Here is a 22,971-nt window from a genome sequence, read left to right on the forward strand (position 1 = left end):
GTCCGGCACTGGTCAGTAGTGGTCAGTAGTGGTCAGTACTCGGATCTGCACTGGTCAGCACTGGTCAGTAGTGGTCAGTTCTGGTCAGTCCTGGTCACTCCTGGTCACTCCTGGTCCCCCCAGTGGTCAGCGCTCCACGAATGGCCTAACTTTGGCCCGCGAGACCCGTTCCCCCTGGATGCTCCAGGGGTACTGAAGAATTTGTCCAGCGGTAGTCTTCATGTGGGGAAGTCGAAGAGTGGGGAGACAATGTCAACGTGAAGAGTTAAGAACCGCTTGGTCTAGAGAACAATACTATTTCAATTGGTCCCATCTCTTGACCATTTCTGGATCTTAACTGTGGACCGCTGACCGTGATGTCCACCTCACTGTTGACCACCAATGACCATAAGTTAGTCATTGTTGATCATCGACCCATTAAAACTATTACGAAGATTAAAGCCTTCTTACGAGGATCCCCTTACAATTTGATGCATGGTCTTTTTAACATTTTGTTCCACTTTGGAGGAGTATCTTATATTATAAGACACTCGTGGTACAGCGATAGCGTTCATCCCACTAACGATAAGTCTATTCTTTACCTCGGATTTCAGCTGTTTCGAAAACAAGAAAGAAAGACTCCCATTCACCTTCTTTCTTGAATTCTCGAAGCTGTCCATGCGTAAATACATGTGAGTTGCGGTATACGTATCATTGAGATACATCCTTAGCTTTTTAAATAATCTTAATCGATTGATTACTCCAATGAAATTAATCGATTAATGTTCAATTATGGACCGTACAGCTTTCATTCCGTTAAAAAATAATAAAATTTCTGTAATTTAATTCTCTGTCTCACTTCCTCTTGTGTTCATTTCTAAATCTGTCGGTAACGTTGCGAGTGGCACGGAAATGGTAATGGGGTTCTAGAGCCCCAGAGAAACGGGCCGAAAAAATACATTAGGTGAAAGGTCTACTCGTATACCTTGTCTCTGGTAAAACCACAGACAAGGTCTTCTCGTATACCTCGTCTGTGCTTACACCTTATGGACTTTCGTCGCCCAATCTAACTGCCATACCGACCTGAAAATTCGGAGGTGATTTTAGCGTCCTCTTCTCATGGACGGCGGTCAGTTGAGAAACTATTCGCTGAATTAGTATTGTAGGCAGACAGCTGTAGTGTGTGCGTACGAGTGAAAGAGGAGCTACTTGTTACATAATTACTTGGCAGGACACGCGGCTACACTAAAGACTTAAGTCTAAATACCAAGTAATTATTTTGTTTAAAAAGGGATGAAGCTAAATTGTTGGAGACGCGACGCGACGCGATGCTGAACCGTGCAGCAGATCTTCGAATAGAATCGACACTACCCTTGGTAGATTGATTTCTATTTCTAGAAATCGATCTATCATTGGCAGGCGACTAGATCTTTCGGACAAACTGGACGGCCGATCACATGTTTCGTTCGACGAAACAGTGGTAACCGAAGCAAGAAACGAGAGAACGAGTCGAGAGAAGCTACATGTTAAATAATTACTTGACAATATTGGGGGACGCATACAATAGGGACTTAAAATTAACGTCGAAGCTCAAGTCTAGTCAAGTTGAAGCTTAAATTCGGACGATAGAAAGAAACAAAGTTCCTTGATTTAGTTGTACCAAGCAATTATGTGGTTAAAAAGAGGAACGAAGCTAAATCGTGGGATACGCGACGCGACGCGACGCTGAACCGTGTAGCGGATCCAAGGATCGAACCTACTGCCCTTGCTAACTTGATCTCTATAGGAAAATGGACGGCTGCAACCCTGAATCGAGGTCTCCAATTTCATGAAATGAAACGTAGTTGTACGTGGCACTTTTTTTACTAATCAAAATATAATCAGGCAATTTCGAACATAATCCCTCGAAATATTAGGTTAATTATAAATTTAAATGACTCACAGGTATATATATTTCTTTAGTATTTTATTACATTTTCGTAATTTAAAAATGGTTACATACAAAACAAGTTAACATCATTACTCTATTTTATTTTGTTTTTCTGTATTTTGTGGAGTAATCTCCCCAATCCCTAATTTCTGCAACAAATCACTTTTACTTTCGAAGTATTCTTTGTACCACATTATATGCTCATATTTTTCTTCAACTGTCATATATGGATTTTTTGAAAGCCCAATGCACACTAATTCCATAAAATGTCGTATTGGGCCTTTAGTAGGACACCATCCTGTCAAATGATGTTCCAGAAACACATGTTTTGAAAAATGCACGTTATGTTCCTCTTCCATTCCTATATTGTACAAACACACTTTTTGTCACACACAAAAGTCCACACCTCTTGACTAAAAATTGGGATCAGCTGGTGTCATTACCTTGCTCATTGTCAATAGGAAATTTCCATAATTTTCCTTCTTCTGTCCATCGCGCCATTTCTTGAAATCCATTTTCAGGATGACGAGTTGTCCACAATTTTAATTCATTTGTTTCACACATTTCCCATGTTTTGAGTTCAGGAGTACTCGAGGATGGTGCATCTGTTATCTTAAAAATTTCTGGGAAGTTGTCAACCCACCTAGAATTTTTATATTTAATCAAAGATTTTATGTTTCCATAGCTGAGCATCATACAGTTCTTACTGTTGAAGGTGTTTTAGGTGTAAGGCATGTCCTTATGGGAAAAATATCCCAATCGCGAGCATTACAGTTGGCTTTATCAGGTAGTTAAATGATACATTGATACTGATGTGTATCATCTGGAGATTCATTATTATAGTGAGAAATAGTAATCTGGAATGTGAGCAATCGTAATTATAATAGTAAATCTTGCAATAACATACACCAGTACCAATGTGTCACTTAACTCTGATGGTACCAGCTTCAGTGCTTGCAAAACGTTAAAATACTCTTTAGATAAAGACATGGCTTATATCCAAATATGTCAATAGTGAGAACTGCATAGTTAATGTTTTCAAAATAAATACTTTCATTTTATTTGAACTATGTTCAATATGAACCTCGTCTTTTTTCACGTTTCTTTTCACGTTTTTACTCTCATTCATTAGCATCGCAATTACTGATTGTTTGTCTACTGAATTTGTCTCTTGTTTCAATTTATGCAGTACTTTGGATTGTGGGACATTTTGTATATTATCAAAATTAGAAGTATAGTTAGATGTCTTAGTTTGATGTTTGCTAATATAAAACATATATCATTAGTGCTTTATTATCAATGTAATTTAATTATGTAAAATAAATACTATATAATTTTCTATAGATTATATACAAACTTTTTGTCAAAAAATTGCGGATGATTTTGTTTCCCATCAGGAAAACGTTTTTGAGTATCAGAAATATTTTTCAATAACGATGCAAGAACTCCTTCTCTATTTGCTCTATCTGTTGTAGTTACTTTATTAGCTGCTCTGAATATTTGTTTCTCTGAGAAAAAAGTATATGGTCATAATATATATTCAATATAAATTATACCAACTAATCAAACACTTATGAACCTTCTCAAATGTAAATCTATTTCATTGAAACAGACAAATAGAATTCTTAAAGAAATTGAATTTATTCATTACCTAAATTTTTATCCTTATTTGCCACCTTTATTTTTACATCTATATTCTTTGAAGGTTTGTTCTTTAAAAATAATATACACAACAAAATTAATGTATATCTTTTAAATGTGTTTTTTAAATTGAAAACCGTAAAATACTTACTTTTAATACATTATTTATCATATTGTTGAACTTAACATCATTATCATCTGTATTACTTTTACTGTTAGTAGTTGATTTTTTAATTTGTTGTTTGCCATTTTTATGAGAATCCAAATCAGAATCAGAATCAGACGAATCTGACGATGATGAATTGGAACTTAATCTAACTGTATTAAACGTAATACTTAACCATTGGTATGATAACCTAACTTCAGTATTAATGTTCCTAAAAGTCATTTACCAAGAATTAACGTTTCAATTTATTATGATTATCGTATGAATTAATACTTACCTCGATAAGAAATATGTTAATAACATATTTTAATTGTTATGTTTTTTTTATTTGTTAGTAATACTATTGTTATTATCCTTAAATCATACAATGACCTACAAATGAGTCCCCTAGCGGATTTAAAACGAAATATTTCCTTCACTTTTCTAGTCTTATTCAAGTTATGCTCCCAAACAGTGGGATGGCGACACTAGTAACTGCGAACTTACTTAGCATCTAACAATACTACCGCGTGAGCCATGTTATGTGGTTTCCTTCTTGATCTTGAACAGCTGAAGTCCGCCCTCGTGTCAATAGTATACAATTTCGAATCTCGATTGTCCAGGCATTTTTACCTTACAACCTATGTAGGCACATACATATAAGAAAGTACTATAATGAACAAAATTTTGAGAAAGTAGTATATGTTGGCTTTCCCCGCCACTTCGTTAGATGCTAAGTGTCGAATTGATATTCCATTTCGCGCCAACCGAGAACTTATTATGAAGGGGAAAACAAGACTTCGTGATTTTCTCCTTATGAGAGAGGGTATATATTTTCTAATATTAAGTTCGTTAATTAAAGTAAAAGTAATCAATAAAAAACAGAAATATTTTTATTATAATGTATTTGTAAATGACATAGTTGGAAAAAATTGAAAAACAAATTTTAGTATGCTATACAGTTTTATTCTTTGACATTATTTGTTACACAAGAATCATTTTTCAAAAAGTATAAAGATTGTAATTTGTCAGATACAGAAATGATTTCAGCTTGTATATTTGCTGCTCTTATGGCAAAATAAAGAGACTCTTGGAAACGTTTCTGAGCAATTCTTAAACTTTGCGGTACTAATACACCAAACCATTTTATAGGATCTTGAATCTCATCTTCTTTGTCTAACTTTTTTAAGCTTATGTCAAAATTTGGAATTATTTTGCCTGTTTCCTCGGTTATTTTTGTTTCTAACTCAAATAATGTAGCCACTTTTTCATCATTATCAGGAATCTGTGATATGCTTATACTTTCTTTGCCACGTATATACTTGGCTTTAGCTAATTCAATATGACCATTACGCAATATGCTTTCCAGTTGTACATTGACATTAATTTTCTCTTCCATTAGCTCTAAATTATGTAATAAATTTTCATCAATTGCTTTACATATATCATCTATACTTTCATGCATTTTATATATTATCAATATTACAGAGGTTTATTGTAATATATAATATCTTGGAATGTTATCTGAAATAATTCGTATATTTAAAAAATGTAAAATATCATACACACATTTTTGTTACTCTATGCATTAATTACAGTACCGAATTCAACTGTTATCTGTCAGTTTATACGTTTTCATATACACACCAAACATAAAAATAGTGTTTTGTTTTAATAGTTGACAGTGGCTAAATGTTACGAAGAATTCTTGAGCCACCTTTATAAATTGTCATTTTCACATGTTTTATCATAGAACATAACATAGAACTTCTACGTGAAACAATAATAATCACGCTCCATCTTGAATAAAGTTCTATTAGAGAAATAATCCCACGTGTACACACGAATACGCCTTATAAATTATAACTGGGAACATTATAACATTTGGCAATACTGCTTGGCAGTGCTATTAACTGTTCAAAAAATGGGAGCGCGACTGGATTGACACATTACGTGATACGATTTTGTGAATTGTAATAATGGCAGTTAAAGAGAAACAAACGGAAGGTTCTACAGATGAAATAGAATGGAACGTCGAAAATGAAATTCAATTGTTCTTTGCCATGAATGGACATAAACCTGTTGGTAAGATATAAAATGAAATAATGAAGTTCCTGTAGGTTATGTTTACATTGATTTGACACAAAAACAATAATTCCAATCAACAGTAATATTGTATAAAATGTATACCAATGTTGAGTGGGATTTTATGGAAAATTTATTTTTCAAAGGTGTCAATAAATACTTCCACATGGTCTGTATATGGGAAAAATTTCGTGCTGCTATTCATAAGGATGTATCACTGAAAATGATTTGGGATCATTTGGAATCAATGTATGACCTCATGGCATTGGTAGTTATTGTTGTATTAAAATATTATGTAGAATCATTTAAAGTGAACGTGAAAGGCATTTGCATTATTCTAGGATGACATGGAAGATTTACCATTTCCTAGTCAAGAGATAGACTTTTCTTTACCAGAACAAGAATTTCTAGGATCACTTAAATCTAAGAAGAGGGAAGAGCCAGAAATGAAATTAAAAGAACAAAGAGACAAATATAAAGAAATGAAAAAGGACAAAGATATCAAAGATCCTATGAAAAAAGATATTATTCTTCGTGATATCAAAGGAAGTAAAGATGTAGATAAAAAAAAAGAAGAATTTAAAAAATACATTAAAGATATGGAAGTAAAGAAAGATAAACTTAGAGACATTAAGGACATTAAAAAAGATCACAAATCTTCGAAAGGAAGATCAAAGGGAAAAGATGATCTTGAAGAAATAGGTGTATATATACATATATATATATTTATTTGTCTCTGATGTACTTATTAACTGTTTATAAAATTTACTGATTCTTTTTTTAAGCATCAAATGGGAAAAAAGAACGTAAGGATTCGGATTCTGGGCGTGAAAGTTTAAAAAGAGGTCCAAAACGACCAACCAGGCAGAGTATGGATAGCTCCTCTAAAGCATCGTCTAGTCCACGCGATACACCTCCACCAAAACGAAGGAGGATATAACAATTTCATTTGAACTTCCGTTGTTATTTGTAGCTCGTATCGCGTGCAAATTTTGTTTGCATTTTAAATTATAAATAAAATATAACTCGTGTACATTCATATATGTGAACCACACAGGACTTGTATGAAAGACTATGTATCTATATAAATCCAATTTTATAATAAATTTTGCATTAATCTATTTTAAATAAGATAGACTTTGCAATGAAAGTTTTAAAGAAGCGGTAAATATATGAAACCAACATATGTTATGATATATATAAAGCACAAGTACATTGTACCATACAATCAAATCAAAACTTAAATTATCTAATTAACAAAAGCATAACAACAAATTGTAAAAATAAGGTAGAATAAAAAACGATTAATTTGCAAAATATTAGCCAGTGTTTATTACAGAAGTCGCAGACATCTTCATTGACATAAATGTTTTGGTTCGAATGTACTTGTATTATTGGAACAGTTGTGTGATCCCCATTTTAATTGATGGAATGGATTGCGTTGTCAGAGTTCAGGTAGTGCTGACAGTTTTTAATCTATCGGAAATCAATCCTTTTACCGAAGTCTTCGTGCTTCACGTTCCGATTCCAGTAAGGTTAGGAGATCACCTTCTCGTACCGGTCCTTTTACATTCCGGATAATTTGTCGATTTTGTTCTCCGAGGAACTCGACCTTAACTTGCGTACATTGTCCTTGTGAGCCAGTTCGGCCTAAAACCTTTATAACACGAGCCAAAACTACTGGTTTATCCATGATAGTATCACGTGGCTTTGATACAACAACGAAAAGATGTTTTAAGGAAGTGAAAGAACCTTCTTCGCTTCGTAATCCAGTAGTGACGATGGCGACTTCCGGCGGATTATCTCCAGTAGTTGCCGATGACTGAAGTTTAGTGAAATTCAAATCGATAACAGAAAATGTTAAGCATTCTTTTAGTTAGTGATAAAAAAACAAGTTTTGTGAAAGTAAGAAGTATTTGGTGACTTTGAACATGAGTAATTTAATTTACTATCGTTATATACATGTGTCGATCTATAGTAGATGGCGTTTACTATTTTTAAATTTAAACATACGCGAATGGTGGACTGGTTTCCTACTTTGTGAATACCTCGTCGAAGATTGGTATGTTTATTAACGATGATTAACAAAAACTTAATGAAAAAATATATTCTATTCATTATTTAGAATTATTATTTCATTTGATTATTTTAGATCTTTAATCTTCAAAATATCGACTGCTTAATATTGATATTTTAAGTGCTATGAAATCAGCATTATGCATGTTCTAGAAAATAGCTTTAACATTAAAAATCCTATTTGTATATATTAATTTATTACTGACTTGTTAATATAATGAGGGTAAAGAAAGTATAACGCTATAAAAGGTATTAATGTTTTTAAATTGCATGTTTGTTACATGATACATCCCTTGTGCTTATAAAGATTCGTACGTTACTTACGATTTAATAAGCAAAGGAATGTCTTTCAACTAAACTTCAGAATTTAACTATAATGTACATTTTAATTTTATCATTTCTTATATTTTTTTTTTTTCTACATTTGCCATGTAATTTTATGTTCACTTGAGAACCTTTTCTGTATAATCATAGATAAATATAATTTTTATTTGTTTATGGTCATTGAAATATAAATTAATACGATCCCGATTTCGTCGTTATAACGTTATGAATCTTTTCGTCAATAATTTTATAAATATTTTTTTTCCTTACATTTTGTCAATGTGTATTTGTACTTATATCAATTTTACAATATGGTAGATTTTCTCGATGCAACAGTAACTCATAGGGCTTAACTACGCTCGACCACTACGTCGTAAATTACATAATTATTGATAATTATTTATAAGAATACGTGATAAAATTTATTCAATGTATTTACCGTGTATTTTGTATTTAATGGCATCATAATTTAGTATTATTTGATAACAGAAGAATGTAAAATAATACAGCATAAACGAGACAGATATGTATGTCCAAAACTTATTGTCAAGTTTCAATATTTATGTCATTACATGGCAATAAATTACATAATTTTGTAACATAGAAACATACATAACGTGGTTTTATAGCATAGCTTTAATTAAAGATCGACAATTACAACTAAAATGCTTTCTTTTAAATGTGTAGAGCTTGCAAAACATCAGGCTATGCGTATGTTGGTGTGTGGGTGACGTAGGATAATGTATCGCAACACAGCATTTTGTGTAAACATGGTGAAACAATTGGCATGCTGTGTCGCGTGACAATATGCGATGCACAATTGTTTTACATTATTTCTACAGAATGTAGCGTTGCCACGTCATTTGTGCTCTAATGTGCGCCTAGCCTAAGCATTTATTATATTTTATATACGTAACGAGAAACAGAGTATCGATCATGTTTGAATCATTAATTAAGTCTCTGCCATTACGTATTAACAAAAAACTATAAATGCATTTTAGTAATGATAAGAAGTAATAATAATACTTGTTGGAAAACATTAAGTTGTAAAATGTTTTTTAATATGTAATTAACGTTAAAATTTAATACTCTAAGCAACACACTAATCAAATATAAACACAATAGTATTACTAACTTTTTAAACGCAACACATTGTCTTTATAATTATTAAATTAATCAATATTAGTTCTATGCGAAAGTAGCAACCAAATATTTAAAATATTTAATACATTTTGATTACGTACAAACATTACAACAGCATACTAGAAAACGAGCCCGCATTTTACAATTGTTGGTCACACTTCTTAAGTAAAGTGGCCTTTAATATATCATACAATTTGTTTGACATTTTTTAGTAATTTATGAAAACTATTATTCGCTTCGTTTTCATTTCATGTTTTGGGGTAAAAATGAACCATGTCGCAAAATACACTTATTGTACTAAAGATACTTGTACTTGTTTAAGTATAATGAAATATTTTTTGTCATAATGAAAGTGGACCCTGACATACATTAGATGTGGTTACAAAAGCACCCATTTTTTTGTAAATAATGCAATTATGTTCTTGAGTACATCTATACTGCACGTCACGAATAACTCTTTACAGTCAGTCAAAAATTCATTTTTATTTATAGTTCCCACTTTTCCAACAATAATGTTGAAAGCTAGCGAAGCTTTAGAAGAAAAATATTTTCTGACTCGAAGTACCGTACACATTTACGAATTACTTTTCGAAAATGGCAGCATTCGAATACTTTTTTTTTTTGTGTCTTAGTTGTGTTATATTCCAGAGCGATTTCCAAACTAATATGGAAATGTAATCATGGTGGATAACGAACATTCGACACTAGTGTACAACACTCAATGGAATAATCAATCAACTAACAATATCCGTAAGACTTTTATTGCCACAAATTGGTGGAAAGCGTTTGCCCGGGAAGGGCAGTATTAGTAGTAGACTTTCCTGGCGTGTTTGAAAAATTCGTACCACCTAAAGATAGTTGCGATATTTGTTGCGGTAACTGAAACATGAAAATGATCATAATTATTGTATCACACTGTAGAGAGATTTTTGAAATTGCATGCAATATATGTACCTGTGCTCCGAAGGCAGTAGATTGTGGCTGCTGTTGAGATGTTAAGTTGAAAAATGGATTACTACCAGGTGCTGGTTGAAGATTTTGTGTTAACATCCCACTCCATCCATTATTACTATTAATATTAGGCTGTGCTAACTGCATCATCTATAGATACATAGAACAATTAATCTATCGATCGATAAACTGATTTTACATTTTTACTGCGCAATACATAAATTTTATATACCATTTGGGATTGCATTGCAATAGCAGGATTAGGTGCACCATTCATTTGACTTATCTGGCCTACGTGTAAGCAACTTCCTAAAGAACTTGTAGCCACTGGTCCTAATGAATTAGGATTCACTGCCATTTGATTCTGATTTACAGGTAATTGATTTAGTTGGGTCAAGGAACTTTGCTGATTTGAAAAACTATTTTGCTGACCAAATGTTACCATATTTGGTACTTGTTTGTATTGAACAGTAGATTGTTGAGCGTACATTCCCCCTAAAATACAATATAGCAACAAATTTAGTAATGTGTCAAGCACAGTAGTAAATTTAAAGTAATGAATATACCAGGTACTCCATAAATTGCCGATTGTTGATGCCCCTGTGTACCATACAATGCCAAAATACTATCTTTGGACATTTTACTCTTTTCCTGAGGCGATGGTGCTGGTTGATCAAAAAAACTTTCCTCTTCGCTTTTACCACTACTTGTCGACGTGTTTGTAGTCGTGCTAGAGGTACAACTACTAGTTGAACCTACCAAAACTGGAGATGCAGATAAAAAGGAAGAAAATATATCATCTCCACTACCATTTATATTTGATTGATTTGCAGTTGGAGCATCTGTTAAAAGATCAAGCATCTTTAAATGTGCGGTTTTTATTTCATGTTATAAATTAATTATATGTCAACAGAAATTTACCTAAGCCCAATAAGTCTAAAGTTGTAGTGTTATTTGCTCTATTAAGTTTAGGACTGACAGAACTTTTAGGTTTCGGTAATTGAGGCACTACTTCTGGCTTTTTTACAGGTGGAAGTATAGATTGATTGTTAGTGGTTTTCGAATTTTCCTTTTTTCGTCTGCGTTGTCTTTCAGCTTCTTCATCAAGTTCTTTATCCCAATTTACCTATATAATTTGTTTTAGACTTCTTAAGTTATTAAAATTTCCATGATTGTTAAGTTTTGCATTCACTGCATAGATTTAATATATTCTATTAAAAGCAAAAGAAATTATACCTTTGGTAAAGGTAGTGGGACCCATTCTCTAGCTATGTACCTTTTATGCTCATATTTTGCACGAATAAAACTTTCAAGGCTACAGTCTGTTTGGGGTCTTAGGAAATTATCTGGAAGATTTGCTTCATACACTGCTCTTGCTCTGGAATTGCCCATTTGCTGTAGACTCTAGAAAGAATAAAAATGCACCATGTACAACTCCATCATTTACTGTCACATCAAAGAATTGGACACTATGAAAAAATAAACATTAGTCATTGCAAACATACCACTACTTGTTCTGGTGTCCATGTATCTAAGTTAACAGACTTGACTTTGCTGATGTGGACACCAAGATTTCTATGTATTCCTGCACAACGAATACACAGGAATACACCTAGATTCCAACTAGCCCACCTTGGTCCTATGAAACATAGAAAAGTGGAGTTAGTTGTTACAATAAATGAACATATTTATGCTTAATCTGTAAGAAATACTTAATGATACACATAAACATATATAATATAAAAAATTTTTATTTGCATTGAATTTATATACCGTAAGAAGAAGTAAATGAAATGGAAATTTAACAGATATAGAGGAAAGGTAACAGTAATCGTACAGTTCAGGTTATACCATACATTTGTTCATAAGCAACGACCGTTAAACAAAGAAATTAAAAAATGTCGTCTTTAAATAAACAATTTTACAGAAGACTGAAGACTAACGATCGCTCGTGGACGCGCAAGTAACAAGAAACGTGACAAAATATTGATGACGTTTACTCGTAATCGTTGTAATTTAAGTCTGTCACGGGTGGAATTAAAAATCTATAATGTTTCGCTAGGCGAAACTAGGTCGTTTTGAAATCGATATCGACGACCCGCATGCATCGTCGGCGAATAAGAAATACAATTTTGCAACGTTTTACAAACAATGGACGAAATAATGCAACGCAATCGGTCGAACAAGGAAAAGAAGACATCGCTAGAGAATTCGCGATTGACGCACACAAACCTTTCGCATCGCAGTCGACACAATATTTGCTGTCCTCATCGCGCAGCATTTGAGTCAAAAGATTTTGACACTTTTCTTGGATTTGTTTGGCACGTTCTTTCTCCAGACGGGACGTCATTTTTGCACAGTGACCGAAGGACTCTAACCACGCACAGATCAAAATCAATGTTTTCTTCTTGCAACGTTGGACACGCACGAGACCGTCAAGTATATGCGCCAACGGTCATCAAACGCCCCCAACAGTTCAACACTCGTTATTTCACTGAAACGTCATGCAGTCGAAGGAATTCTATTGGATCGTTCGTTTCGATATCTTAAACAAAATAATAAGTAGATCCGTCAACTGTATGAAAATCTCTTTAGCATTACCATCCGTACAGCCGATTCTAGTACTAACCATTCTGAACAAGAAACAGTATAACCGCGAGAGTCTAATTTTCCACTTGATAGAAAAAGTACGGAACGTTTATACGTCTCTGTCTATTTAGTGCAAAATCTGACTCTTGCAGCCTTATTGTCTCGTCCAGCATGGCTTGTATTAAAATCTCCGAGAATTTGCGCCTTAATATTTCGCCTTGTGTTGCCAATAAGCGGGTTTTATTAAGAGCAAGACTCAGGCTAATTTTCGCTAAACGTGAACAAGAAACAAAGCATGCACTTAAAAAATGCAACTGCATTCTTTTCTTAAATGAAACTTTATAACTTTACCTTAAGTTAGATTTTTATCTTTGGAGTCATTTAAAATCTACAGGAAAAGAAGAACAAACATGTACAAATGAATGATATAAATGGACTGCAAAAATGGATACAAAATATATTTCAGACTATTCAAAGCACATCTGATATTTTCTAGTGAATGTCAAATTGGATGTTGACGCATGTAGAAGCATGTGTTGAAACATGTGATGAAAATTTCAAGCATTTTTTTTTAGTTATCCATAATTCGCAAAGCAAGATGTACAGGACATTTTTTAGTTACTGTGATGTGTAAATTCAGCTCCTTGAATATTTATACGTATTTCTGAAAACCCCTGTATATTTCAGTTGAAATTGCTTAAAAATTTCACAGTTACAAAGTCATAATTTTATTTATATAGATTATAGAGATATTTTATAGTATTGTTTATTTTAACAGATTAATATTTAAAGTAAAGTCGATACAGTTTAATTTTCAGCACATAAATGATAATTAGTATAAACTATAACGTATAAAATTGTTCTAAAAGTTTATCATAAGTTTAATTAACAAGTCATTGAACAAAACTAAGGTATACTAATGTATGTGTAATTTACATTTGCAGGTCATTAGTAACTACAATAATATTGTATAAATTAAATATTATTTAACTGTTTTCCTTTCATTTCTTCATATTGCTTTTCCAATTCTTTCAGATTTGCCATTTGTTTATCTGCATTAAATTTATCAATAAATGACTGAAATTCCTGATGCTGCTGTTTGCTTGTAGGTAGACAGTACTTTTTTCTCTCATTAATTAGCATTTCTTCAATATTCTCTATCTGATTGAAGTAATGAAAAATTCCAATTGGAAATGAAATATATATGATCATTTTTGCAACCTCCAATTGCCAGCTTCCCATTATTTATGAATCTATAGACACAATATTGTACCAATTATCGTACTTTTTCGTTATTTATAAAAGTTGAAAACACAATTCAAAATGTCCCGTATTGTTATGTATTTAAGTTTGATTGAACCATAGCTACTATTACTCAAACGATACTAACCGATGGACGATTATACTTTTATCAATATAATTTCCTTCAACCTTTAAAAGAAACGGATTTCTTTGCAATAACTTTTACAACTATCGATGCAAAAAAAATAATCACTGCAAAACAGTTTGCCTCAACATCAAGTTTCTCATTCTGTACATATACATATTTCGAATGTGTACGTACGATGTATCAGATAAGAATGAAAATCACTGATATAGGGGAAACCGGAGAACAACATCTTGCATCGTATTTTTGGTTTTAATGTTGGTGAAATTGTTTCATAGAAGGTACCCCGTTCAAGATTGTTCAAGATTCGTTTTATGAGATTTCTTGAATGCGTTTGTTTTTTTTCGATGATGTCAAGAATATTCATGAGTTATTGATAATATCATTGAATCTCGAAGATCGTTAAACATTATGGAAACATTATTGCCGTCAGAAATAGCTCGATTAGTTCTTGGTAAGAATGTCACAACAATGATTTTAAGCGTCTCATTACGATAACCTGCTGTATGGCGGGAACACAAATATTTTCTGATTGTATTTACAAAACGTTAGAATGTATTTTAATTTTGTTGTACCTGTGTAACTTATATAAATCGGCGTAACTAGTCTTAACAGTGCATATCGTGTAGACTGTGTTGTGCTATTCATATCAATGAATTACAAACCTAAAATAAGTAATATGTAATTTTAAAGGTACATTGATGATATCATTTTATACATAAAATCGTGTGTTACGCGTTCAGTGTTCAAGTTATTCTCGCATATTTAACTTCAAACGATTAATTAACAATTGATTTTAGGGTACCTTGAAGACCAGAAATGTATTGAAGCTGCTAAAACATTTTTAGAGACATCACCACATTTACAAGAATGTCGAACTGTAATTTCTAATGGAAGACGTTTTAGTACTAAAGTTGGCGGAATGTCGTTGATAGATGTTGTAGAAAATTTTTTTGTTATAAATGCAACAAGTAAGCAAAAGTGTTAAATTTAAATATCGTGAAATTTACAAAATTGAAGTATGTATATATGTTGTTTAATTCAATTTCAAAAAATTTATAATGTTTTCTACAGTACAGGAGCGTTTCAGCAAAATTGCAGATTGTGAACAGGTAAAACATTGTGGAGATTTGCTTGAACAGTTAAAATTTCTCATTGAAGAAACTCGTGGGCAACGTTTTGTCGTTAACATTAATGTTCCTTCGCAGGTAGGTAAGATAAAACTATCATCAAGGTAATAATACTGCATGACAGTATTTATACTAGAGTTATACAGTTGGCTGTATGACTTGTACGTACTTACAGGCTAGTTCTCAAATAAGCAATGGATCGCCAATACTATCTAGTAGTGGTCGAAAAAGGCGTCATAGTAATAGCGATCGCGAACGATGCAAACGTACGAAAACAGGATCGGATGTGTCTCAACTACCCGCATCACCTTCCACTCAAGGTAACTTTCGACCATCAAACATCGAAGTACAGACGAAAGTCATAACGTTTAAGACAGTTTGATTTAGGATAAAAATTTTTATAAACAATTACCGTTTGTTACAGTAATAGGTTTCGATAGTGTAGAAGCCACTCTGTTAGAAAGTTTACCTGGTCACACAGACACAAACGATCGATCTGAATATTCTACCGCAATTAAGGGGAAAAAATGCAATAGTATACACCAGGAACATCAAGGTCTGTTTAATGAAAATATATACGATAATTGTAATAACAACTATTCATAAACGAGTATGCGTATAATTCGAAATTGACATTACTCTTGTTACTTAATCGCTTAAAAGAGTATTTTAGTCTAGACATTAATTTTTTGTGTTCTTCGATACTTTCATATTGGATTTCATCGTATGGTTTTGACATGTATTTAAGAAGTGTGTATAATTTTTTTCATGTAAAAATATTTAAAATTGTTAAAGATACAGTTGTTTTGGTAGAGCTCCTTTTGTTGAACATGCTTTCACGGTTGGCGTAATTAATGAAAGAGAAAGTCCTATACTACTTTTAGGATAATGCTTTAATCTAGATCTTTAAAAAAATGCATACACAAAAATCGGTTGTTTGATCTGAATTTACCAGACTTCCCTCTTAACGATCAAATTAGGCGACGATCAAGATGTCCAGAATCTAGAAACCGATGCTGTTACGGATAATGGATGCAAAGAAGATGGCGAGAAGAAATCCTGTTCATTTGAAAAATGTAGCACGGCAACGAGCACAGAAGAATTATTGAGTTACTCGTGTGTAGAAGTCCAGACCACACCATATGACACCCCCGAGTCCGAATCAGAATCTAACGATGAACCTATAGAAAATCTGAGTGTACGTATTAATATAGTAATTTTTGTTAAGTGTAATAATTTCTTGACTAACGTTTGATTTATTCTTATTGCAAGTTGCTAACGAAAGAGCTCTTAAACCGTACGGAGTTACAAGAACGTATTGCGGATAATATTAACAAAGCAATACTTCCTGCGGATACGTCTTTGAGAGACGAAACATTAAACGACAGTGTGAACGGCGAAGGAAACACTTCTATTATGATCGAGTTGAACAACGCCATTAAATCGATAGTACAAGCAACGGAGTCTGATCCAGTGTTTGAAAAATTTCTGGACGAAGTAATCGGGCCATACACGGAAACCGACAATACAAGTCCCGACGAAGATGTTGAGGCTGTCAAATCGAAAACAAAATGTCTAAATGGATCGCCACGAGAAAAACAATTATCTGAAATTATCTCGAACATTAACTCGCCAGAATCACCTGCGATCTTGGACCTGAAATCGTCCACCGAGACGGGTGCTCTGGACGTGCCACTGAAACACAGACTTCGCAGTTCTTCCAGACAGCAAAATGTTCGAGTCGAAGACGAACGAGATCAAGAAAAAGAATATAGTGCTTTGGACGATCAAAATGCCGCCGCAGTGTTAAGTATAATAAATGCCAATATCATCAACAAACCGACTAACGATAAGAAAATAATCGTAGACACCACGAAAGAAATTTCACGTTCGGTGGATGTCGACGATGAGAAAAAGTCACCAATTTTGGAACTCCCTTCAAACGAAGATAAGGAAACTGTGAAATCGATAAGTATCGATAATCAGAGGGCTGATAACAACGATACAACGGTGGTTCAAAGCAACGATGCAGAATTAAAAGTAAAAAAATCGGTAATGAAGCAACCGCGACCCGCAAAGCTTAAACGCGAATCAAACGGTAACACGAACAATTGCACTCCCAAAGAAGATATAATAACGATGCCAACGTTAATAGTGTGTTCGAAAGAAGAAATAGACAATATGCTGATGACTACGAGTACGCCCTACCCACCAACCCGTTCTATAACGTCTACCACAAATTCCCGTTTTGTTCCCATCGTCCCTAAAGATTCGACAATAACCGCGAAAGAGCCTATAAGTAAAGTGTATTTAAAAACTGTAAACGTTCCACAAAATCCCGCGATGTTGCAACAGCATCAAAAAAAGAAGAGTAACAAAATAAATAATAAACAGAAAAACACGACTATTCAGAGTCCAGTGAATAGTCTGGCAATCGGGAAATCGATTGCAAATCCCGTTGTATCCGCCGCTAATAAATTTGGCACTAACGAATCTATAACCCTTTACAACAGTGAAAATAGCGCAAGAACGTTACTGGATGGCACGAGCATGCCCACGATAAACATAGACGATAACGTTAATTTATCGGACACTGGATTGTCTCCCTACGTAAAATTTACTTGCAGCAAGGCTAATCAAAATCAAAGCCTGTCGGATATCGATTTAACGCCCGTCGTGCAGGTCTCAAAAATTCCCGCGCCGTTAAAAGTAAATGTCCTCGATGATCAGCGTCCTTCAACTTCGAAAAATACCGATGCCATCCATAAACGTACTCCGAGGTCTTTACTGAAAAGCAGATCAAAGAATCATAGATTGAGCTTATCCACGCCTAGAAGAAAAAGCAGCAATCATGTGAGAGCGCTTAATTTTAATACTCCGACGAAGGCAGTTGCTGCATTGAACAGGTCATTGAGCGAGAACGAAAGTGCTCGTTTATCACCCAGATTGTCAAAATATGCGAAATCTGTGTGTAAAACTTCCCTCTTCAAATCCCCGCCGTTTGGTAACGTTACGGTGTCCACGCACAAAATTAAAAGAGGCTCGCCAAAAATTTGTCGACCTACGAGTCCTCCGGTAGCGACACGAAGCCCCATGCCGAAACTTATCGGTGGCTGGGAAAAATACAATGGAGTTGGAGTCATTATCGGCGACGTTTCTCCGCAGAGCACTGTCGTGGTTTCTCCCGTCGAGGACTCAATGGAATCCAAGCCGTCCAAAGTCACCAAAGACACCTGGGACGCGGACTTGCGAAAAGCATTGCAAAGCACCGCGAAAAAGGAGTGTCAGAAAAGTAAGTCGTCCGTAGCAACAAAAGCTGAACATACGAAAGATAAGACTGCACCGTCGAGAAAAGACAGGTGCAATTTGCGTACGTCGAAAGCGAGAAACCGGGAAATTTCCGCGACGAAGGATGGTCGTGCCAGCGAATCAGCGACGGTAGAAAATGAGAAAAGTTCATCAGACGCGGTAAATAGTTCTGTTAATACTCAAAAAGATAGTTTGCGAACCAGCGATGTCAACGAGTCGCAGAATGTTTCCGAACAGAAGAACGCCGACATATTATCGTTGAAAAAGAGCAAGTGTGGTGCAACGACAGCTACGAACGATAAACCGGTAGTCGAGAAGAAGATCGTGAAAAAGTATGCACAGTTGAGAACATTAAAAACTAATTTAAACAAATCTAACTCAGAATTTTCTACAGATATTTCTACGGATGTCGTGCAGTATTCAGAATTTACGAAAACCTCCATGGATGCGACGCATCAAGTGTTACAGCTGATACCCGAGTTGATCAATCTGGAAGAAACGCCGAAGAAATTGGAAACTTCTTCGGACGTGCCGCCTACACCGAGATTACTTAGCCCTAGCAGCCACGTAACACCGTTTATAAAGGGTAGCGAAGATTCTAGTAAACTACGTTGTTTCATTAACACGCCAGAATATCCAACAACGCCTTGCATAGCGTTAACTCCGAAACTTTCGGATGGAACTACTACCGATAATACGAAAAAGGATGCGTTCAATACCTGTTCCCCGTACTACAAACCTACTTCTGAACAAAATGAGAATTCGGAAAAATTGTCGAAGTCAAAGACGGATCTGCAAAGCACATCTGTACTGCCTTCACAGAATTCGAAACAGTCCATACCTCACAACGTTACCGACTCTACGAATGCCTATCAAGCTTGCGTGTCCGCGAAATTGGAAATAACGCAATTCGAGGTGATCAAAGAAAATTTGCCAAAAGAAGACGCGGTAAAGGAGCTGAAAATATCAACTAATTCTCGAGAATCCTCAACGTGTTACGCAAAGTCGAAGGTCGACCATAATAAAGATGGTATTATGGAACGTACGTGTGCAATAACTGATAAAGATAAATCGTTGTACAACAACGAAGAATCGAATGATAGCAATACATCGTCTTCGTCCAATTCATCGTCCACGTCCTCCTCTTCCGAATCGTCGTCGTCGACGTCGTCCTCTTCGTCGTCGTCGTCCGTTTCCTCGAATAAGTTGAAAATTGGAGATTCGCCGGAAAAATCGCTTTCGAGCAAGAAATGCAACAGGATTTCAAATCAAATATATACCGATACAAGCAACGATTCAACGCGAAAAGATGCGCATGTCGTAGGAACAGTGATCACGGAAAATAATTTTGTAGAATTGCAAATAAAGACAGCGGATATACCGTATACGAATCATACGGAAGAGACGATTACCGCTTTAAAAAAATGCGAGTCTTCGCCGTTAAAAGTATTTTCGATAGTAAAAACCGACGAAGAACTAATGGCCGATACGACGGAAACCCCCGTCAAAGATGAGGCTTTATTAAACGAAGCAGACATTTCAGAGACTCCTAATAGTACAAAAAGCGGTGTAGAAAGTTTGACCAATTTGTCTTCGAAAATTGCGGCATTCATAAGTTCGGAGGACCGGAAATTGTCAAAATCGGATGAAAGCCAGCTCTTGGCAAATTCTATAGCAAAGAAAGCAAAACAAAAGCCAAAGATAATAAGCATACAACGCACGAAATTAAATACTTCCGTCACCTTGACGCCCGTCAAACCCACAAAATCTTCTTCCATTTTACAGAAGGAACAAACGTCCCCGATCACGGATAAAAAATTAGCCGTGCAATTGGAAGCGAAACGTCAACGTATGATAGCCAAGTTTAGAGTAAATCCGAAGACCAATTCAACTGATGGAAAATCTCAACGAGGACGTGTTATTTTAAAAGCTAAAAGCAATACTAATCCGAGGAGAAAGAGCAATAAGTTCGGCCAGGTGAACGGCGATCAGATTAATAAAAAACGAAAAAGAAAGGAAAATAAGAACGTAGAGAAATCCACTAATAATAATAATAACAAAAATACAGATACAGTAATAAAAAATTCATCCGCGAATAGTGTAGTAGAAGTACACGATAAACCAGAACGATCGGTAGCCTCGAGCAGCGACTGTTACCAGAATAAAACAAACTATAACGAGGAAATTGTATGTAATAATATTTCGTCGATAAAAACTACACAGAAGAATGAATCGGATAAAGTTATCGTCGCGTTGGTCGAAGACATTGCCAACAACGTTGAAATCAGTGTGACTCAAGAAAAAAGTTCAGACGCGTTCGATTCAGAAAATAAAATTTCCAATTTGATCACCACGGAAAAGGAAATTGTATCGAAATTAGAAATAACAGAACATCCAGAAGCGAAGCATGCTATTATCGGTACCGAGAAAAATAGTACACACGACCTGAAAGAACACAATGTAGATACGAGAAAACCGGAAGACGATGAAACAAAACCCGAAAACGAAATTACTTCGCAACAAAGAAAGTCCGATGCAATAAGAAACGAGCATAATTATAACGAGAAAAACGTACGCAAGGCGAAGGACTATCCAAGTTACAATGGTAAAACGAACAACATAATGAAATTGAAGGTCGACCAAGTGAGACGAGATTTGTTTAGCGACGAAGAAAATGATCACAAAGCATCTAATACGATAAAGTTTTCGGCTAATCAGGAAATATACGATAATGTGGATAAGCCTCAAGTATCCAACGATACTGCTAAATTATCTACGAAAAATGTTGAGTTGGAAAATCCCAAGAATTTATCGCGTGTCCTTCAATCTTTACAGCTCGTCCCCACATGCAAGAACGACAATGTGGGAATGCTTGAATACGGACAGGAAAACCATTGTAAAACAAACCTTAACGTAACTTCTGTACCCAACTCGGTGGAATATCATTTTCTGTACGACGACAATGCGCCCTTGAAAAAAAGAAGACGAAGGTACAGTAGTCACGAATTGGAATTTCAAATTAACATAGTCTTCAACGATCAATGTTACGATGAATGCGTTAAAGTAATGACGGCCACCGATTACGAAGAGATATTCAATCTTCTACCAAGGAGAAAGGTCACGAATAAGAAGTCGCCCATGAAAAATGAAAATATTTATGGATCATACGACAAAGCATTTCTTAGCAATTTGACGATGAAAAATATACATGCCAAGCCTTTAGCTACATCGTCTCCCCTCGACAAGCCGCTTACGTCCAAGGTGAAAAAAGGGACTATTAAAACTTCTGCGATGAACGAGAAGAAAAACGAAGCGCAGCAGGATAATAAGAAAAAATCGAAGACTGATAAAGCAACTAGGGAAATTGATAGAGGTAATTAGCTTATTAAAATAATCCACAGCCCAGATAAAAGCATCGACTTATCGATTTAAAGACAGATTAATTTCAGACAATTATACTGGAAAAATTTCGAAAAGGAAATTGTCAGAAACGAAAGAAAGTAAGCAGGTATATGTAATTTTCTTTATTCTCACACTGTATTTTCGTTTACGAAATGGAAATTTAAATAACACTCTGTTTTATAGATTGAGAAACGACAGTACACGACTGACCCTCAAACATTATTGAGCAACTTGGATCTGGATAAATTTTTAACATCCGTTCACGGACCAGCGTGAGCACAAAATTTAGCTCTCTAACGTTGTACAAAACATTAAAATACAACTAATGTACATACAGTAATGTTATATGCATCATTATATTTTAAGAGATTATTTTATTTTGAACTGAATTGTTCTATGTAAAATATTAGAGGACGATTTAGAATTAACCATAAAATATGAACTGATAAAAATTGAATTTTATTGGAACTTTTCGGGACTTCCACAAAGTTCAATTTTAAACTTGAAAAAACGGTCAATTAAGAACACTGAGTGTATGTTTTAATACTTATTATGCAATATCGCTAAATTAAATTTCTTTCACCTGGAAATATATTAAAGTCCGATTCATATATATATACGTAAAGCAAGCAGCAGACGTAGAAAATAGTGATATTTATTAAAAATATTGACTCTGAATGGGCATAGAACGAGTGTACAGATAGCTATATGAATATATTTCGTTTACAAATAATAGACGCCTGTTAGATATATAATAGACAATTCTTCAAAATGTATTTGTTTATGATGAATTCAACACTTAGATTTTACAGCTTTGTCTACATCTTCCACGACTGTTAGTAATTTCCTCCACTGGTCCACATTTAAACAGATTCCTGTA

At 34.5% G+C, this 22,971-nt stretch overlaps 7 protein-coding genes across 13 annotated transcripts in view; 2 read left to right on the top strand and 5 right to left on the bottom strand.

Moving 5' to 3' along the window:
- The first annotated feature begins 1,262 nt into the window (after positions 1-1,262).
- Mrgbp (MRG/MORF4L binding protein) lies at positions 1,263-7,099 on the top strand. Its single transcript, XM_076772301.1, has 5 exons — positions 1,263-1,825; positions 5,600-5,780; positions 5,927-6,048; positions 6,122-6,482; positions 6,566-7,099. Exons 2-5 carry the CDS (start codon positions 5,675-5,677, stop codon positions 6,718-6,720), a joined length of 744 nt encoding a protein of 247 aa, XP_076628416.1. The 5' UTR covers positions 1,263-1,825; positions 5,600-5,674; the 3' UTR covers positions 6,721-7,099.
- On the bottom strand, positions 1,921-4,183 carry Mrps31 (mitochondrial ribosomal protein S31). Its single transcript, XM_076772300.1, has 7 exons — positions 3,994-4,183; positions 3,702-3,927; positions 3,561-3,621; positions 3,267-3,417; positions 2,964-3,171; positions 2,353-2,551; positions 1,921-2,270 (listed from the first exon to the last, which is right to left on the bottom strand). The coding sequence occupies exons 1-7, from the start codon at positions 4,017-4,019 to the stop codon at positions 1,999-2,001; spliced, it is 1,143 nt and encodes a 380-aa protein (XP_076628415.1). The 5' UTR covers positions 4,020-4,183; the 3' UTR covers positions 1,921-1,998.
- LOC143345314 (vacuolar ATPase assembly protein VMA22) lies at positions 4,571-5,637 on the bottom strand. Of its 2 annotated transcripts, none has more exons than XM_076772305.1 (2): positions 5,343-5,637; positions 4,571-5,219 (listed from the first exon to the last, which is right to left on the bottom strand). In XM_076772305.1, exon 2 carries the CDS (start codon positions 5,158-5,160, stop codon positions 4,660-4,662), a length of 501 nt encoding a protein of 166 aa, XP_076628420.1. In that variant the 5' UTR covers positions 5,161-5,219; positions 5,343-5,637; the 3' UTR covers positions 4,571-4,659. The 2 variants fall into 2 exon arrangements, with proteins under 2 accessions (XP_076628420.1, XP_076628419.1); XM_076772304.1 differs by having other exon boundaries at positions 5,297-5,634.
- Positions 7,089-7,552, bottom strand: LOC143345317 (small ribosomal subunit protein eS28). The gene has a single exon (XM_076772308.1). It carries the CDS (start codon positions 7,471-7,473, stop codon positions 7,276-7,278), a length of 198 nt encoding a protein of 65 aa, XP_076628423.1. The 5' UTR covers positions 7,474-7,552; the 3' UTR covers positions 7,089-7,275.
- Positions 7,553-8,222: 670 nt separating this feature from the next.
- LOC143345309 (stromal membrane-associated protein 1) lies at positions 8,223-12,794 on the bottom strand. Its single transcript, XM_076772298.1, has 8 exons — positions 12,507-12,794; positions 11,780-11,913; positions 11,511-11,678; positions 11,196-11,400; positions 10,841-11,116; positions 10,507-10,769; positions 10,278-10,424; positions 8,223-10,202 (listed from the first exon to the last, which is right to left on the bottom strand). The coding sequence occupies exons 1-8, from the start codon at positions 12,622-12,624 to the stop codon at positions 10,083-10,085; spliced, it is 1,431 nt and encodes a 476-aa protein (XP_076628413.1). The 5' UTR covers positions 12,625-12,794; the 3' UTR covers positions 8,223-10,082.
- Positions 12,795-14,495: 1,701 nt separating this feature from the next.
- Positions 14,496-22,915, top strand: LOC143345304 (uncharacterized). Of its 5 annotated transcripts, none has more exons than XM_076772286.1 (9): positions 14,496-14,531; positions 15,051-15,221; positions 15,325-15,458; positions 15,556-15,700; positions 15,805-15,936; positions 16,361-16,578; positions 16,653-22,062; positions 22,124-22,197; positions 22,275-22,915. In XM_076772286.1, the coding sequence occupies exons 2-9, from the start codon at positions 15,173-15,175 to the stop codon at positions 22,365-22,367; spliced, it is 6,255 nt and encodes a 2,084-aa protein (XP_076628401.1). In that variant the 5' UTR covers positions 14,496-14,531; positions 15,051-15,172; the 3' UTR covers positions 22,368-22,915. The 5 variants fall into 5 exon arrangements, 4 of the variants coding, with proteins under 4 accessions (XP_076628401.1, XP_076628398.1, XP_076628399.1 ...); XR_013080257.1 differs by lacking the exon at positions 14,496-14,531 and adding an exon at positions 14,537-14,704 and having other exon boundaries at positions 22,128-22,197; positions 22,275-22,312; XM_076772283.1 differs by lacking the exon at positions 14,496-14,531 and adding an exon at positions 14,537-14,704.
- Ssb-c31a (single stranded-binding protein c31A) overlaps positions 22,727-22,971 on the bottom strand; it is a 51,980-nt gene continuing 51,735 nt past the window's right edge. For both annotated transcript variants that reach the window (XM_076772307.1, XM_076772306.1), the window contains exon 4: positions 22,727-22,966. In XM_076772307.1, the coding sequence (XP_076628422.1) occupies positions 22,884-22,966 (83 nt within the window). In that variant the 3' untranslated portion in view covers positions 22,727-22,883. The remainder of the gene's footprint in view (positions 22,967-22,971) is intronic.

Source organism: Colletes latitarsis, chromosome 9 (assembly GCF_051014445.1).
Source record: "Colletes latitarsis isolate SP2378_abdomen chromosome 9, iyColLati1, whole genome shotgun sequence".
Classification (NCBI taxonomy): Eukaryota; Metazoa; Arthropoda; class Insecta; order Hymenoptera; family Colletidae; genus Colletes; species Colletes latitarsis.